The sequence below is a fragment of the Schistocerca gregaria genome, chromosome 1 (genome assembly GCF_023897955.1).
Source record: "Schistocerca gregaria isolate iqSchGreg1 chromosome 1, iqSchGreg1.2, whole genome shotgun sequence".
In the NCBI taxonomy this organism is placed as follows: domain Eukaryota; kingdom Metazoa; phylum Arthropoda; class Insecta; order Orthoptera; family Acrididae; genus Schistocerca; species Schistocerca gregaria.
Genome location: NC_064920.1, coordinates 659,113,366 through 659,130,317, shown reverse-complemented (window position 1 = coordinate 659,130,317; position 16,952 = coordinate 659,113,366). Strand labels below are relative to the sequence as shown.

The following is a 16,952-nucleotide window of genomic DNA, read 5'->3' as shown; positions in this document are numbered from 1 at the left end:
CTATTTTATCATATATCTTGTATTTATTTTGTCAGTTACTCAACAATTTTTCTTTGACTCTTCAGGATTCTGACTGGTTTGATGCAACCCGCCACCAATTCCCCTCCTGTGCCAGCCTCTTCATCTCAGAGTATCATTTGCAACATACGTCCGCAATTATCTGCTGGATGTATTCCAATCTCTGAATTCCTCTACAGTTTTTGCCCTTTACAGCTACCTCCAGTACCATGGAAATCATACCCTGATGTCTTAACAGATGTCCTCTCATCCTGCCCTTCTCCTTGTCAGTGTTATCCATACATCCCTTTCCTGTCAGATTCTGTGCAGAAACACCTCATTCCTTACCTTATCAATATTGGTCTGTAGCACCACATGTCAAATGCATCGAGTCTCTTATGTTTCGGTTTTCCCACAGTCCATGTATCACTACCATACAACACTGTGCCCCAAAGGTACATTCTCAGAAATTTCTTCCTCAAATTAAGACCTATGTTTGATACTAGTAGACTTCTCTTGGGCAGGAGTGTCCTCTGTGCCAGTGCTAATATGCTTTTGATGTCCTTCTTGCTTGTCCATTATTTGTTATTTTGCTGCCTAGGTAGTAGAATTCCTTAGCTTCATCTACATTGTGACCATCAATCCTTATATTTATTTTTATCGATTTTTTCATTTGTGCTACTTCTCATTACTTTCGTCTTTCTATTTACTCTCAGTCCATATCTTGTACTCATTAGGTTGTTCATTCGATTGAGCAGATCACGTAATTCTTCTTCACTTTCACTTAGGATAGTAATCTCACAAGGGAATCGTATCACTGATATCCTTTCACCTTCAATTTTAATTCCACTCCTAAACCACATTTTTATTCCCATCATTGCTTCTACTATGTACAAATTGAACAGTAGGGGTGAAAGAGTACACCTCTGCCTTACACACTTTTTAATCCGAACGCTTCGTTCTTGGTCGTCCACTTATCGTTGCCTCCTGGCTCTGGTACGTGTTGTATATTATCCGTTTCTCCCTGTAGCTTACCCCTAATTTTCCCTGAATTTCAAACATCTTGCACCACTTTACATTGTCGAACGCTTTTTCCAGGCAGACAAATCCTATGAACGAGTCTTTAGTCTTGCTTCCATTATCAACCTCAACGTTAGAATCTCCTCTCTGGTGCCTTCACATTTCTTAAAGCCAAACTGATCGTCATCTGACACATCCTCAATTTTCTTTTCCATTCTTCTGTATACAATTCTTGTCAGCAAAATGGACGCATGAGCAGATTGTGCGATAATTATTGCACTTGTCAGTTCTTACAGTCTTCGGAATTGTGTGGATGATATTTTTCCGAGAGTCAGATGGTGTGTCGCCAGACTCATACATTCTACACACCAACGTGAACAGTCGTTTTGTTGCCACGTTCGAAACGTTGGTTTACTCTAGCAGTAGTTTTATACAATAAGAAGAAGTACCATACCAATAAAACTTTTATGTTAACTGACTCTGACCGTGGAAGCCTAAGCAGTTATATTACAAACCTTGCTTTTAATTTCACCGAAGGTGATTTCGACGTTCCTATATGCTGAGTCAGTTTTTCGGACAATCGCTTCTTTTTCGATTTCTTCACATTGGTCATGCAGCCATTTCGCCTTAGCTTCTATTTATTTCATTCCTCAAGGACTTGTAATTTGTTGTTCCTGAATTTCCCTGAACGTTTTTGCACTTCCTCCTTTCATCGATCAAATGAAGTGTTTCGTTTGTTACCCATGATTCCTTCGCAGTTACCTTCTTTGTACTTATGTTTCCCTTCCCAACTTCTGTGCGGGCCCTTTTTAGATATGTCCATTCCTCTCTAACTGTACTGCTTACTGAGCTATTCCTTGTTGCTGTATCTGTAGCCTTAGAGATCTTCAACCGTATCTCGTCGTTCCTTAATACTTCCGTATCCCACTTCTTTGCCTATTGATCCTTCCTGACTAAAGTCTAGAACCTGAGCCTACTCTTGTGATCTGAGTCTAGATCTGCTCCTGGGTACGCCTTACAACCCAGTATCTGATTTCGGAATCTCTATCTGAACATGATGTAATCTAACTGTCCCGTATCACCCTTTTCCAAGTAAACCTCCTCCACTTGCAATTCTTGAACACAGTATTCGCTATTACAAGCTGAAATTTACTATAGAACTCAGCTGGTTTTTCTCCAGTCTCATTCCATGTCCCAAAACAATATTCTCCTCTAACCTTTTCTTTACTCTATCCCCTAAAACTGCATTCAAGTCCCCCATGGCTGTTAGCTTTTCATCTCACTTTATGTACTGAAATACCCTTTGAGTATCTACATATATTTTCCCTATCTCTTCATCTTGAGCTTTCGACGTCAGCATGTATAGGTGAACTATCGTTGTTGGTGTTGGTCTATTGTCTCTTCTGATAAGAACAACCCTATCACTGAACTGTTTACACTAGCACACTCTCTGCCCTACCTCTCTACTCATAACGAATCCTACTTCCATTATATCTTTTTCTGCTGCTGTTGATATTACCCTATACTCATCTGACCAGAAATCCTCGTCTTCCTTCCATTTCACTTCACTGACCCCTGCTTATCTAGACTAAACATTTGAGTTTCCCTTTTCAGATTTTGTAGCTTCCGGTACCATGTTCAAGCGTCTGACATTCCACGCACCGATCTGTAGAACGTTTTCCTTTCGCTCGTTATTCAGTCCTTTCATCATAGTCACCTCCTCCTTGTCAGACCCCTCCTTGTCAGATCCGAATGGGGGACTATTTGGGAATTTTTGCCAGTGGAGGGATCATCATGACACTTTTGCAAGTACAGGCCATATTTCCTGTGGATACAATTTATGTCTTTAATGCAGTGGTTCCCATTGTCTTCTGCATCCTACCTTTACGGGCTACAGTATATTGTAATTAAGTTTACATGACACTCTGTATGAATATGCTGCCAGAAGTGAAAAAAAGTTGAAAAACCCAATAATTTTACGCTGAAGAAATGAAATAGTCCAAATTTCCTGGACACCCTACACGATTTTCATCATTGGTGATCGAAAACTTTTGTCCTGCAGTTTGTATACACAATATTTCTGTAGAGATTACATTTTTTTCCCCGCTGTGTTTACAAAACGGGTTTAAAAAGGTTGAATGTGTTATAAACGTTATTTCAGGTATCATGTTCGACAGTACGACTGTTAGCACAGCAAGCTGTCAAACTGACGGACGCACGTGTGTGCAGGTGGACGGCGGGCAGCAGGTGCCGCCACTGCCGCTGAGGCCGCCGGCGGTGCCCGAGCGCAGCGGCAAGCAGGCGGTAGGAGGGGCGGGGTCGGCAGCGGGGGCGGCCACGCCAACGACCACGGCGGCCGCAGCTGCCGCGGCGGCGGCGGCGCTGCGCTACGGCTTCCACGGGCTGCAGCAGCAGACGCCGCCTCCGCTGCCGCCGCCGTTCGCCGGCAAGCACCCCAAGCTGCCGCCCGTGCTGGCCGGCGGCGGAACGCAGGCGCTCGGCCGCAAGGGGTCGCCGCCCGTGTCGCCGCTGAGCAAGCACTTCTCGCAGGCGCTGGCGCAGCACGCGGCCTCCAAGCAGCAGCAGCAGCAGCATGACAAGGCGGCGGGCCAGCACAAGGCGCAGCTGCAGGAGCACGACCAGCTGGAGCAGTACCGCCAGCTGCGCCAGCAGCAGCAGGCCGAGCTGCTCAAGCTGCAGCAGCAGCACAAGCAGGAGCACCAGCTCAAGTACTCGCAGCCCGGCTCCCATCAGGACTACCACCTCTACCAGCAGGCCAGGCAGCAGCAGCAGAACATCGCCGTCGACCAGCACCGCCCCTCAGCCTTCCAGCAAGGCCACGGCAGACCGGACTACGCGGAGCAGTATCAACAGGTGCGGCAGCACCAGGATGCACTTCAGCAGAACGGCTACAAGCAACAACAGGTCCAGCAGTACCAGCCCAAACAGAACAACATTGACGCATACTTCCAGCACAAGACACAACAGCAGCAGGTGCAGTCTGTTAAGCAAGACCACATGGGAAACTATCGGCAGACGAGGCAGGAACAAGAAAAGCAACAGCTGCAGTTTAACCAGGACCTCTCACAGCAGCAGCAGCAACAGCAGGTGGAGCGACAGCAACAACAAGAACACAAACTAGTGGACCTCCAGACTCAGCAGATGCACCCAAATGACCAGCAGTCGCTTCACCAGTCCAGGATGCAGCAACAGCACCGACTCCAGCAGCCACCGGAACGACCAGAGTTCCCGCAACAGCCTCACCAGCTGCAGTGCCAGGAACTCCAGCAGCGCTACCAGCTCTTCAAACAACAACAGCAAAAGCAAAAAGCGCAGCAGCAGTACCAACAAGCGCAGAAACTTCAGCAGCAGCAGCAGCAACAACAACTGCACGAGTCCCCTCAGCGAACCCATCCAGCACGTACTGATGTACAGCATTTGTCCGGAAGGCAGAATCAGCAAACAGAAAGCCAACAGCAACAGCTGTACAAGCAAGATCAACAACGACAGGCCCAACAAAAGGCCCAGATCCAAGCACAAATCCAACAACAACAACAGAAACAACAACAGAATCACGCACAGTACATCAAACAACAGAGCCAGTCCCAGGTTAATCAGCAACAACACCCACAACAACAACCACCTCAGAATGTACCACAGCAACAACAGGGACAACAAAGGCCACAGATCAAACCAAACCAGCAGATGGCACAAGTTTCCTCACAGCATCAACAGGAACAGCAACAGCATAAAGCTCAACAGCAGCCACAAGCAGCACAGCAACAGACGCCGACGACGCCGGCGGCAGGGACTGGTACCTCCAGCTCCACACCGAATGGCGGCAAGGTATCTGTGCGCCAAGATTCGAATGTGTCGAGCGACAGCTTCAGCCAGAACTCGTCGCCGAGCTACACGACAAAGTCTATGGAGACGCCACTGCTGCCGCGGTCGTACCAGGCGCACTCTTCGAGCGCCGGAGCGCCTCGTGGCTTTGGGGCGTCCAAGGGCGGGGGCGGCGTCGGCGGGGCCGGGCTGGGGGAGGCGGCTGCCGCCGCTGACGCCTCCGGAGCGTCGGCCAGCCCCGCCATCGCCAACGGCAGCGCCGCTCTCACCAAGAGCATCTCCACTCCTGCCTCACTCCAGACCATCGTCCGGTTCCACCACGGCTCCAACATGTCTTTGCATCACAGAGTGAGTTCAGCTTTGATAGTGACAGTCCTGAAGTACCCATGAAAATGATTTCTCAGTCTATAGTCTCTGCTGTCATATCCAAGGATGTCTAGATATTACACACTTCCATCCTTTAAGCGACATCCTTCTACTGTGTTTCTCAGCCCTAGGTCAGACAAAAAGTAGGATACTGGTTGCAACTTCTTAGCAAGTCATCATCGCATAAAAGGAAAAGTAAACGTTAACTCCATCCACAGGCACTAGCGGTACCGACAGTCCGCAATGTCTTTCTCTTCCAGTGGCGTCATTGGATACGGCATGGAGGGCACGGGGTCAGCACACCATTTTCCCCGTTGTGACTTTTCGTGATCTGGAGCCGCTGCTATTCGGTCAAGTAGCCGCTCAGTTGGCATCACGACACTTAGTGCACCTCATTCTAGCGCTACCAACAAATCGAACCTGGGTCCTCTACATGGCAGTTATCCACACTGATCACTCAGCTACATAGGCGAGCACAAAAGTAGGAAGAGGACCGCAAAATATCAGGAAAGGAAACTGCAAAATCGTCTTACTTTCTGCAAACAACTGTTATATAAATTATCCAATCACCTATAGTTGTGAAGACGAAGGGTAGTCATGACTTTTAATTGTCACTTCCCAAAAAAATCAAGTCTCGGCCAGAAATCCTGATGATGGTGTTAAGCCTTCTCCACATTTTCACCCTTCAATGTGGCACATTCTCCCCAACGGTAGCTGATTTTTCGGAGACCTTGGTTGTAGAAGTCTGCATCTGGACTGCTTAGGAACACTCATATTTTCGTAAATTCCTGTCACACAATGATGTCTTCATACGAGAAAAGAGGCAGAAGTCCATGAAGTCATATCAAGAGGTGCGAGGGGTGAGGCAAAATTTGATAGGAGCATGTTTGGGTGTGTCTTGTGCAGAATAAGCAGGTGCGTTTCCATGGACGTTCACAGCGTCCCATGCCCTCACCTAGAGAGTCCGATTGTATGCTCCTGTGACAGTTAACTTCTTACCTCCAAGTATCACACAGTGGTACTTCAAAATGGTTCAAATAGCTCTGAGCACTATGGGACTTAACATCTGAGGTCATCAGCCCCCTACAGATACTTAAACCAAACTAACCTAAGGACATCACACACATCCATGCCCGAGGCAAGATTCGAACCTCCGACCGTAGCAGTCGCGCGGTTCCGCACTGAAGCGCCTAGAATCGCTCGGTCACCGTGGCCGACAGTGGTAGTTCCAGGAAACACTCAGCATCATTTCATCCGATGACGATGGTTGCGTCTTCGCCTTTTTCGATGGTGGTGGAGCCACATTTTTCCACGGCTTCCTCTGCTTCATAATCTCGCGGACAGTGAGTACTTGTCCATGGTGAACAAATAGCCGTAGGTGTCTTGTGGACCAGCATGATACAGCGTTTCAACTATCGCTCGAAATCGATTTCTAAATTCACGTGCTTTAGCTTTCTTTTTAAATACGTCATCTAATGTACACTTCCTAAGAAGTCGATACTAGATATGATACCGACTATGTGAGTCGAGGCTGAAAAATATAGCATTATATCGTGACGATGTTTCACTTTTAGCTTCCGCTTTATCAAATACATTGACATGATATTATGACCTTTTGTAAGCGCAATATTCAATAGTAAAATAATGAAATACTTCGACCACAGAGCACGTTTGTGTTACTGACGTCTCAGTCTTTTATAAACTTATTTTTGTACTTGGATATGATATCCATACTCAATGTTAAAGCAATAAATTCATGGATGTTATTGCATAAAATAGAGTTTTACTGGCTTCAGGAAAGAGCTTCAGATAAAGTATAGGACAGTCACCAACAATTCACTTGTATGTGATAGTAATGTGTTAACAGTTTTGCTGTCCCAAGCATAAATTCGAACTACGATTCTACCCAAATGTTGCACACTGTTCAGAACAGAAATAATTGTTTGAGCTGAGTGATAGAATCATCAGTAACTATTAATCATCGATTTGCTCCGTTTCGAGTCATTTTCTCTCTAAAGATCGCACTTCCGACGGGATGTTAAAACCTAAACTCCAATCATGTTCTGGAGTACACGAAGTTAAACCTATGACCACTATCGTTATGTTCTGTCAAACCGTTATAGTATTGTGTATTATTGATAAAATATCACGTTTTCCATTATTGACGTTCTGTGTACAGCTATGCGACTTAGCAGAAACTACAATAGACTGAGCTTCGAGAAGTAAAACTTAACATTTTCTTGGAACGAGAGCGGTAATACTATAGCAGTTATGTGGCAAATAGTACTACAGGAAGGGAAATGCGCGTGGTCTCTGTGAGTCAAAACTTCCACAATATACACACAGACCGAACAGACATGTGAAAAAATTCAGAACTGCAAAATTCTTGGATCGTTTCCCACTAACCTTCATTTCCAGGATTTCTTTCATTGTGGCCAGTGGCGACTCGCGGCTGCAATCTGGTACAGTAAAAGTATGGATGTTGTATTCTTGACTTTTGCGCAGTCTACAGAACCATTTACAAGAGACTCTTTACCTGCGTGACAATGAATCTTGTCACAACGATCTCTCTTTGTTAATTATAAATACTCTTCAGATGTACCTTCCCTGTGTTTCCATATTCCTCATAGCTACGCACCTGAGCCAGCATCTAGACGCAGCAGTCGTTCTTTGCGGCCCACATAAGTTACGCCGCTTTTGCAATGGCTGTACCACGCAGTACAGGCTGACAGTACGTCACATTTGTAACACGACAACTTAATCACTACTCTGAGAAACTGTTAAGTTAGGCATAGCGTTTTGCTGAAGCCAGGACAGAATTACAGTAGGATTCCTGTAGTGTTGGCAGAAGAGCCAACGCCGTGTTACGAAAGGAGGCCGAAATGCACGCGTTTTAGTTCACGCAGGCTGCCGTGAGAAGGGAAGAACTATACTGAGGTGAGGTCTGGAACATGACAAGGAATTAGAATTCAGAAAGCGGACTTAATTAGTGTGATACTTAACTTTAATCCATTAATGATGAACGTCGCTCTTGACGGTACATGAGGCACAATATTATCTGTTCAGAAGACATAGTAACTGAATATGGCGCCTTGCTAGGTCGTAGCAAATGACGTAGCTGAAGGCATTGCTAAACTGTCGTCTCTGCAAATGAGAGCGTCTGTAGTCAGTGAACCATCACTAGCAAAGTCGGCTGTCCAACTGGGGCGAGTGCTAGGGGGTCTCTCTAGACTAGACCTGCCATGTGGCGGCGCTCGGTCTGCAATCACTGATAGTGGCGACACGCGGGTCCGACATATACTAACGGACCGCGGCCGATTTAAAGGCTACCACCTAGCAGGTGTGGTGTCTGGCGGTTTCACCACAATTCCATCCGCTACAGACAGATTTTACTATTTTATGCGTCAGTCGCACCGACTAATGTTTTCTTCGCTCGTACAACGTTGTCCTTCCCTTTGATCAGCACCCGGGTGTTCCATAGTAAATATTGTAACATCGATGTCAGCATGGACCTACACATCATTGATGAGTTCAAATGGTTCAAATGGCTCTGAGCACTATGGGACTTAACATGTGAGGTCATCTGTCCCCTAGACTTAGAACTACTTAAACCTAACTAACCTAAGGACATCACAACACATCCGTGCCCGAGGCAGGATACGAAACTGTGACCGTAGGAGCAGCGCGGTTCCGGACTGAAGGGCTTAGAACCGCTCGGCCTCATCGGCCGGCATCATTGATGATTCACGGTATTACACACAACTTTTCATTAATTAACAGTTTGTTTCGCTTTACTATACTTCAGTTTTTAAAAAAAATGTTTCAAATTTCTTCTAAAGCAACATTTATATTTCCATCCGTTATTGCGAAGTCGTCTACCACGGCGACTTAAAGCATATCTTGCGAGATTTAAAAAGTCGCCTTCTACATATCTACATGGTGGCTAAGTCACTGGCGAACTAAATATCCTGTCTTTTAGACAGAATGTCCTCTTTAGAGGAGGCCACAAAAACATGGTCCTTTCAAACTGATGACTCAGTACATTACACATTCCTAACTCGAACGAGTGTTTCTTCATTTCCTAATTATGTTCGCAACCCCCTCCATGTGTCTCCTTCTCTCTGACATTATTTTACATTCTAATAGAAATCGCTTGATTGTGTCTTCAGCTCTCCCATTCTTCTCAGAATAGAGAACGCTTATCCCGCTTTATACTGTCGAAGGCGTATCTCACATAACTGTGAAAAAATCCAGAAATATGTTACTCGGAGAGACACGGATATTGCATTCTTCTTTATCTCATTCACTCCTGTGAGCCCTATGTGCCCAGTATTGTGAAGAGTGCGCTTTCAAGGATTCATATTGTTGCAAAATTATATTGCTTTCTGTGAGTAGAATGTGCCTTTATTTTCAAGTGGCACAATGGCCAATATTTTTAACGTAATGTCTCTTGGTGATATAGTGCTGCCTTCGGTTCGGTGCACAAGGGAAGTAATAATAATATTCAGTCGACATCTGAATTCTGAGAAGGCGTAATGCATACTTACTATCACACTTTACAATATCCTGGCGGAGAAATATTTTTACAGACAGTCATGTTTTCTAAATGGTTACCCTTATGTGTTTCCTGCATTACCAAGGAATTATGCTACAGTTCGGAAATGATTAATAAATTCTAATGTCTATTTTGTTTTCAAATATTTACCTAAACACAGTAAACTACGAGTAGGTAAAGCCGACTTTCATCTTTATTTGCAGTATTAGTGAAGTAAGAGCTTGCTATGCTGCAATAGACTACTTGGCGCCGTGTTCTCTTTCTCGAAATTTCCCACGAACACTACACAAACAAGGGAAGCACTGCTTCTATTTCATGTTTTCCATAGTAATTTTTAATAATCAGTTAAACAAGATCTAAAAGAGGGGAGTAGAAAATAAGAGAAAATAAAATAATACAGCAACGAGTAATTGAATTAGACGCGTTTACCGAATATCCTTAAGTACCCACTCTCATTATGATGACGAAGATGATGAGTCATGACTACCACACTTAATAAGGATTCCAAATGCTGGAACAGTGCTTGTGCTAGCGTCCCATATCTGATTTCCTGCGCTTTCCCTCTTCCAACTAATTGGGATTTTTGCTTCAAAAATGGTTCAAATGGCTCTGAGCACTATGCGACTTAAGCTCTCAGGTCTTCAGTCGCCTAGAACGTAGAACTAATTAAGCCTAACTAACCTAAGGACATCACACACATCCATGCCCGAGGCAGGATTCGAACCTGCGACCGTAGCAGTCGCACGGTTCAGGACTGCGCGCCTAGAACCGCGAGACCACCGCGGCCGGCTCCCTAAATTGTCGTTTGTAGCTTCATCTCCGGAATAGCACCATTAAACTATGGTGGATGTTTACCGTATTTTACTGCTTATTTAATACGTACTAATCTAGACTGTGGTTTTTTGGCATGTTTTAGCACTATCCACAGCTCTTATACGTTTGTAGGATTCGAAAAAACCGTTCTCATTTCATCTTTCAAGCATGGTGTCAGTGACTGTCAATCGGCTCTACCAATACTCTCGTAGCTTAATAATTTGTTTCATTGCTTTTTGTGATCATCTTCCAGGTAACAGCGACGTTGTAAAACGTAAACTCCTACTGCCGGAAATCTCACGATAAATCAAATACGCTACTGACCATTAAAATTGCTACACAACGAAGATGACGTGCTACAGACGCGAAATTTAAGCGACAGGAAGAAGATGCTGTGATATGCAAATGATTAGCTTTTCAGGTGGCGACACCTACAACGTGCTGACATGAGGAACGTTTCCAACCGATTTCTCGTACACAAACAGCAGTTAACCGGCGTTGCCTGTTGAAACATTGTTGTGATGCCTCGTGTAAGGAGGAGAAATAAGTACCATCACATTTCCGACTTTGATAAAGGTCGGATTGTAGCCTATCGCGACTGCGGTTTATCGTATCGCAACATTGCTGCTCGCGTTGGTCGAGATCCAATGACTGTTAGCAGAATATGGAATCGGTGGGTTCAGGAGGGTAATACGGAACGCCGTGCTGGATCCCAACGCCTCGTATCACCAGCAGTCGAGATGACAGGCATCTTATCCGCATGGCTGTAACGGATCGTGCAGCCACGTCTCGATCCCTGCGTCAACAGATGGGGACGTTTGCAAGGCAACAACCATCTGCATGAACAGTTCGACGACGTTTGCAGCAGCATGGACTGTCAGCTCGGAGACCATGGCTGGGTTCCCCTTGACGTTGCATCACAGACAGGAGCGCCTGCGATGGTGTACTCAACGACGAACCTGGGTGCACGAATGGCAAAACGTCATTTTTTCCGTTAAATGCAGGTTCTATTTACAGCATCATAATGGTTGCACCCGTGTTTGGCGACATCGCAGTGAACGCACATTGGATGCGTGTAGTCGTCATCGCCATACTGGCGTATCACCCGGCGTGATGGTATGGATTACATTGATTACATGTCTCGGTCACCTCTTGTTCGCATTGACGGCACTTTGAACAGTGGACGTTACATTTAAAATGTGTTACGACCCCTAACTCTACCCATTATTCGATCCCTGCGAAACTTTACATTTTAGCAGGATAATGCACGATTGCATGTTGCACGTCCTGTAAGGGCCTTTCTGGATACAGAAAATATTCGACTGCTGTCTTGGCCAGCACATTCTATAGATCTCTCCCCAATCGAAAACGGCTGGTCAATGGTGGCCGAGCAACTGGCTCGTCACCATACGCCAGTCACTGCTCTTGATGGACTATGATATCGTGTTGAAGCTGCACGGCAGCTGTACCTGTACAAGCCATCCAAACTCTGTTTGACTAAATGCCCAGGCGTATCAAGGTCGCTATTACGGCCAGAGATGGTTGTTCTGGGTACTGATTTCTCAGGATCTATGCACCCAAATTGCGTAAAATGTAATCACATGTTACTTCTAGTATAATATATTTATCCAATGAATACCCGTTTGTCATCTGCATTTCTTCTTGGTGTAGCAATTTTAATGGCCAGTAGTGTACATCGGGCTGTTGTGCCGTGGGCGGATCGATTTTCCATTAAAGCCCAGCGTTGCGTCCCCTTCTGTGGAGGATATTTTAAGGGGGTATCGTAGGTTTTATGAACGTCCGATTCACACCCTGGCTCGCTAGCCAAGCTGTCGTTAATCCCTATCTCTTTAACAATAATTCTGTAAGTAAGTTCATTATTTCAAGAAAGTTCTCTCCTATACGTCCATTACTGTGCAAACTGCGTTGCGCTACTGTCAGATTTTCACATTATTGGCTTTCACTTCTTTCCGCCACTTTTGAACCACGCCACGCCGACGTATCACCGTCCAGCAGGAGCAGGTCTTTTCTGGCAGTTACGACGTTGTCGCGAGCACGGTTTGTGTTAATGTGAAGGCTCCCGACACGCTCACAGCCAGGTAGTGCCGTATGAAGAGAGTAAGTGCTTAGTTGCGAAACGGAGTGCCACGCCATTACCAGCGGCAGCTGTCGGCACGTCGCAGGCAGCAGCTGTTTGTAGTGCCGCGGCGCAGTACAAGTACGGCTGCCAGGAGGGGCTGCCGACTTGTTTTGCTGCCCTGGCCAGCTCGCCTCTCACTCCGTGTAAGCTCTCAATTTTTCACAGTAGCGCAGCTGCCGCCCAGGAATTTGGCGAACTGCTGAACGCGCCGCTGACGCTTCAAAACGGCCTTCCGGACAAAACCAAAGAGTTACCGGGCAGAGGGCTGGCTGCCCGTGGCTGTTGCAAGCGAGCAGGTGGACGAGCTGGTGCCACTGAACGCCGTTCCAAACTTACACCGACGAGTCGCTTTATGCATACGCAGACTGAAGCGACGAATTAAAATCAGTGCCGAGGCCGGGATTCTAACGGGGGGATCCCGCTCACTAGGCAGATGCTCTAACCACCAGGCCATCCTAGCACCGCGACTTTGCACAACTGCATGGACTGCCCTCCCACGCCTCCCTCCTGAATCCAAATTCCCATACACGCCTCACCCCACTCGGTATTGCCTCTAAACTCGACCAGTGCGCAGCATGCGACCGTACTCAGAAGTACTGTAGTCGCTTTATGATGTGGGGAAACTTTCTGTAGCAATCTCCAGGAAATGTACCACACGTGTAAAACACTTCCGAGAGATTTTTTTAAGAATCTATCTGTGGAAATCATGTCCCCATTACATGGGTTGCTTCCCTATGGATAAGGGGTTATTTCAGGAAGATATTACTTCCAACCACGCTCTTGGAAGTACGATACGTACTAACTGGTAGATAGTTACCGTTAGTCTGTTAAATGGGTAGATCACATAACTAAAGAGGGGGTATTGAATAGGATTGGGGAGAAGTTGTGGCACAACTTGACTAGAAGAAGGGATTGGTTGCTATGACATGTTCTGAGGCATCAATGGATCACCAATTCAGTATTGGAGGGCAGAGTGGAGGGTAAAAATCGTAGAGGGAGACCAAGAGATGAATACACTAAGCAGATTCAGAAGGATGTAGGTTGCAGTAGGTACTGGGAGATGAAGAGGCTTGCACAGGATAGAGTGGCATGGAGAGCTGCATCACACCAGTCTCGGGACTGAAGACCACAACAACAACAACAGTCTGTTAGATCGACTAGAGTGAGTGTGGGTTTAGGTGGTTTTCCACACTTGTTCAGGAAAATGCTGGGCTGGTTCTCAAACCCCGCCTCAGAAAATACAGTACATAGAAATACCATAAGGCATAGAATAGAATCTACACGATTCAAAGACAGACGACACAAGCGACTTCCGTCCTTTCGTTCAACTGACGATTGTGGCGCCAGATAGAGGACACAGCTACAAAAGTTTAAAAAAATGAATTTCATGAATCATCAGAACTGTGTACCCTCTACGATGGAATAAACCCTAGGAAAGAGAGAAAATATTGACCGAGATGAATATGTGGGGCACCAATTCGATCGCCTCTTCCAGACACGCGGCGAGTTGTAGCAGCGTCCGTCCTGTTGCTATTACTCTGAGTTGACGAGTCATGGGATAGCTCCTAAGAACGTGTCGGACGTCCTTTTGCCCAGCTTACTGCAGCAACTCCACGTGGCATGGACTGAACACGTCATTGGAAGTCCCCTGCAGAACCATGCAACCTCTATAGCTGTCCATAACTGCGAAATTGTTGTCGGTGCAAGGTTTTGTGCGCGAAATGACCTACCTCTCAGTTATGTCCCGCAAATGTTCGATGGATTAGTGGACAAGTCATTCACTCGAGCTATCCAGAATGATCTTCCCGTAAAAATTTCACCGTCGTTTGTGAACATGAAGTCCTTGAATCGCTTCAAATGGTTTCTAAGTCAATGATCGGTATAGTTGGAGCAGAGGACCAATACCATTCCGTGTGAACACAACTCTCTCAATTATGGAGCCACCAACAGCTTGCACAGTGCCTTGGTGGTGGTGGTTAGTGTTTAACGTCCCGTCGACAACTAGGTCTTTAGAGACGGAGCGCAAGCTCGGGTTAGGGAAGGATAGGGAAGGAAATCGGCCGTGCCCTTTCAAAGGAACCATCACGGCATTTGCCTGAAGCAATTTAGGGAAATCACGGAAAACTTAAATCAGGATAGCCGGAGACGGGATTGAAGCGCACAGTGCCTTGTCAGTTTGGGTTCATGGCTTTGTGGGGTCTGCGCCACACTCAAACCCTACTACCAGCCCTTACAAAGTGAAATCGAGACTTAGTTGACCGTGCCACGGTTTTCCAGTCGCCTAGGGTCCAACCAATCTGGTCACTAGCCCAGGTGAGGTGTTGCAGGCGATGTCGTGCTGTTATCAAAGGCACTCGTGTCGGTGGTCTGCTACCATAGGCTGTCTGTCCTAACGGATACGTTCGTCGTACGTCCCACATTGATTTCTACGGTTATTTCACTGACTGTTGCTCGTCTGTTGGCATCGACAACTCTACGCAAACGACACTGATCTCGATCATTAAATAAAGCCCGTCGGTCACTGCGTTGTCCTTGCTGAGAGGTAATACCTGAAATTTGGTATTCTGCACACATTCTGAATACTGTGGATCTCGGAATACTGAATTCCCTAACGATTGCCGGCCTCAGTGGTCTAGCGGTTCAGGCGCTCAGTCCGGAACCGCGCGACTGCTACGGTCGCAGGTTCGAATCCTGCCTCGGGCATGGATGTGTGTGATGTCCTTAGGTTAGTTAGGTTTAATTAGTTCTAAGTTCTAAAGGCCTGATGACCACAGATGTTAAGTCCCATAGTGCTCAGAGCCATTTGAACCCTAACGATTTCCGAAATCGAATGTACTATTCGTATACCTCCAACTAACTTTCTGCGTTCGAAGTCTGGTAATTGATATCGTGCGGCCATAATCAAGTCGGAAACCTCTGCACATGAATCACATAAGCACAAATGACAGCTCAGTCAATGAACTACCTTTTGATAGCTTCTGTAAGCGATAGTACCGTCATCTCTATATATCTGCATAGCGCTGTCCTACGACTTTTGTAATCAAGGAGTTTGTGTAACAAGCAGCACATACTCTGGTTCAAATGGCTCTGAGCACTATTGGACTTAACTTCTGAGGTCATCAGTCCCCTAGAACTTAGAACTTCTTAAACCTATCCAACCGAAGGACATCACACACATCCATGCCCAAGGCAGGATTCGAACCTGCCACCATAGCGGTCGCGCGGTTCCCTACTGTAGCGCCTAGAACCGCTCGGCCACTCCGGCCGGCGTATACTCTGGGTTCCAGCAACTGGTCATAATTATGACAGGTATACGATGGGCCAGTAACCGCATTGTGGGATTCGCTGTACTCCGTAAGGCTAAAGAAGAGCTCTGACATCCAGGAGGGCTCTTGTGAACTTGTAACTGGAGGGCTCAAGGCTGCCTGCAGCACCGAAGTCATGTGACTGAGAAAATAGAGTTTTAACGATCTGCGTTGCCACAGACATGTGTACAAAATCGTTTCACATGACTGAGTGAGGTACACGCACGAAGTAGCCGAGATAAGCCGAGCCCACTCTGAATGTTAGGGCTCTTCTCTCGTTGTAGTGACTACAGTATCTGAGACTCCTTCAGGTCCACAGATAGCTCCTGGTCAGACAGCAAGACGATTACCCCAAAATTGTATGTGGATTTATGGACTACTTAGCAAGATAACATTGGTCCAGAAAATAGTTAATACAGCTTCAGATAGGCTATCCGTCTTACAACATCCACCCCAGGTGGATACATACGTGAGCTCATGCTGACAAGGGTGCGGCAAAATCTCACCAAATCTCATTTAAGGGCAGGACAGCCAATGTAAAATCTCACTTCAAATTTTTCATCCGCTGAATATTTAACATAATAACGGCGTAGATTTTGTTTTATAAACTCAATTTGTGAGCAAGCTAATAGGCGTTTTTAGTGGTATGAGGATGAAAGATAAGCATATGAAATAAATTGGATTATTTTAAAATTATAGGGTAACCTTACGTGAAGAGAACCAATATAAAGAAGAGAGAGAGAGAGAAAGAAAGAGATAGAGGGAGAGAGAGAGAGAGAACCGTCACAGTCCTTAAGGATGTCTTAAGTTGGGTTGCATATCTTAAGGTGCATGTAATGTTTTATTTTGTACCCAATTTTATTTTGCATTTACTGTTAACCTGGGCTGTGATTCGTCAAACACAATAAGAGAA

General features: G+C 46.0%; 1 protein-coding gene across 1 annotated transcript in view; it reads left to right on the top strand.

Annotated features, from left to right (window-relative positions):
• Window positions 1–3,183: 3,183 nt before the first annotated feature.
• Window positions 3,184–16,952, top strand: part of LOC126267385 (uncharacterized) — a 319,133-nt gene continuing 305,364 nt past the window's right edge. The window contains exons 1-2 of the mRNA XM_049972617.1: window positions 3,184–3,264; window positions 3,469–5,208. Of these exons, the coding sequence (XP_049828574.1) occupies window positions 3,184–3,264; window positions 3,469–5,208 (1,821 nt within the window). The remainder of the gene's footprint in view (window positions 3,265–3,468; window positions 5,209–16,952) is intronic.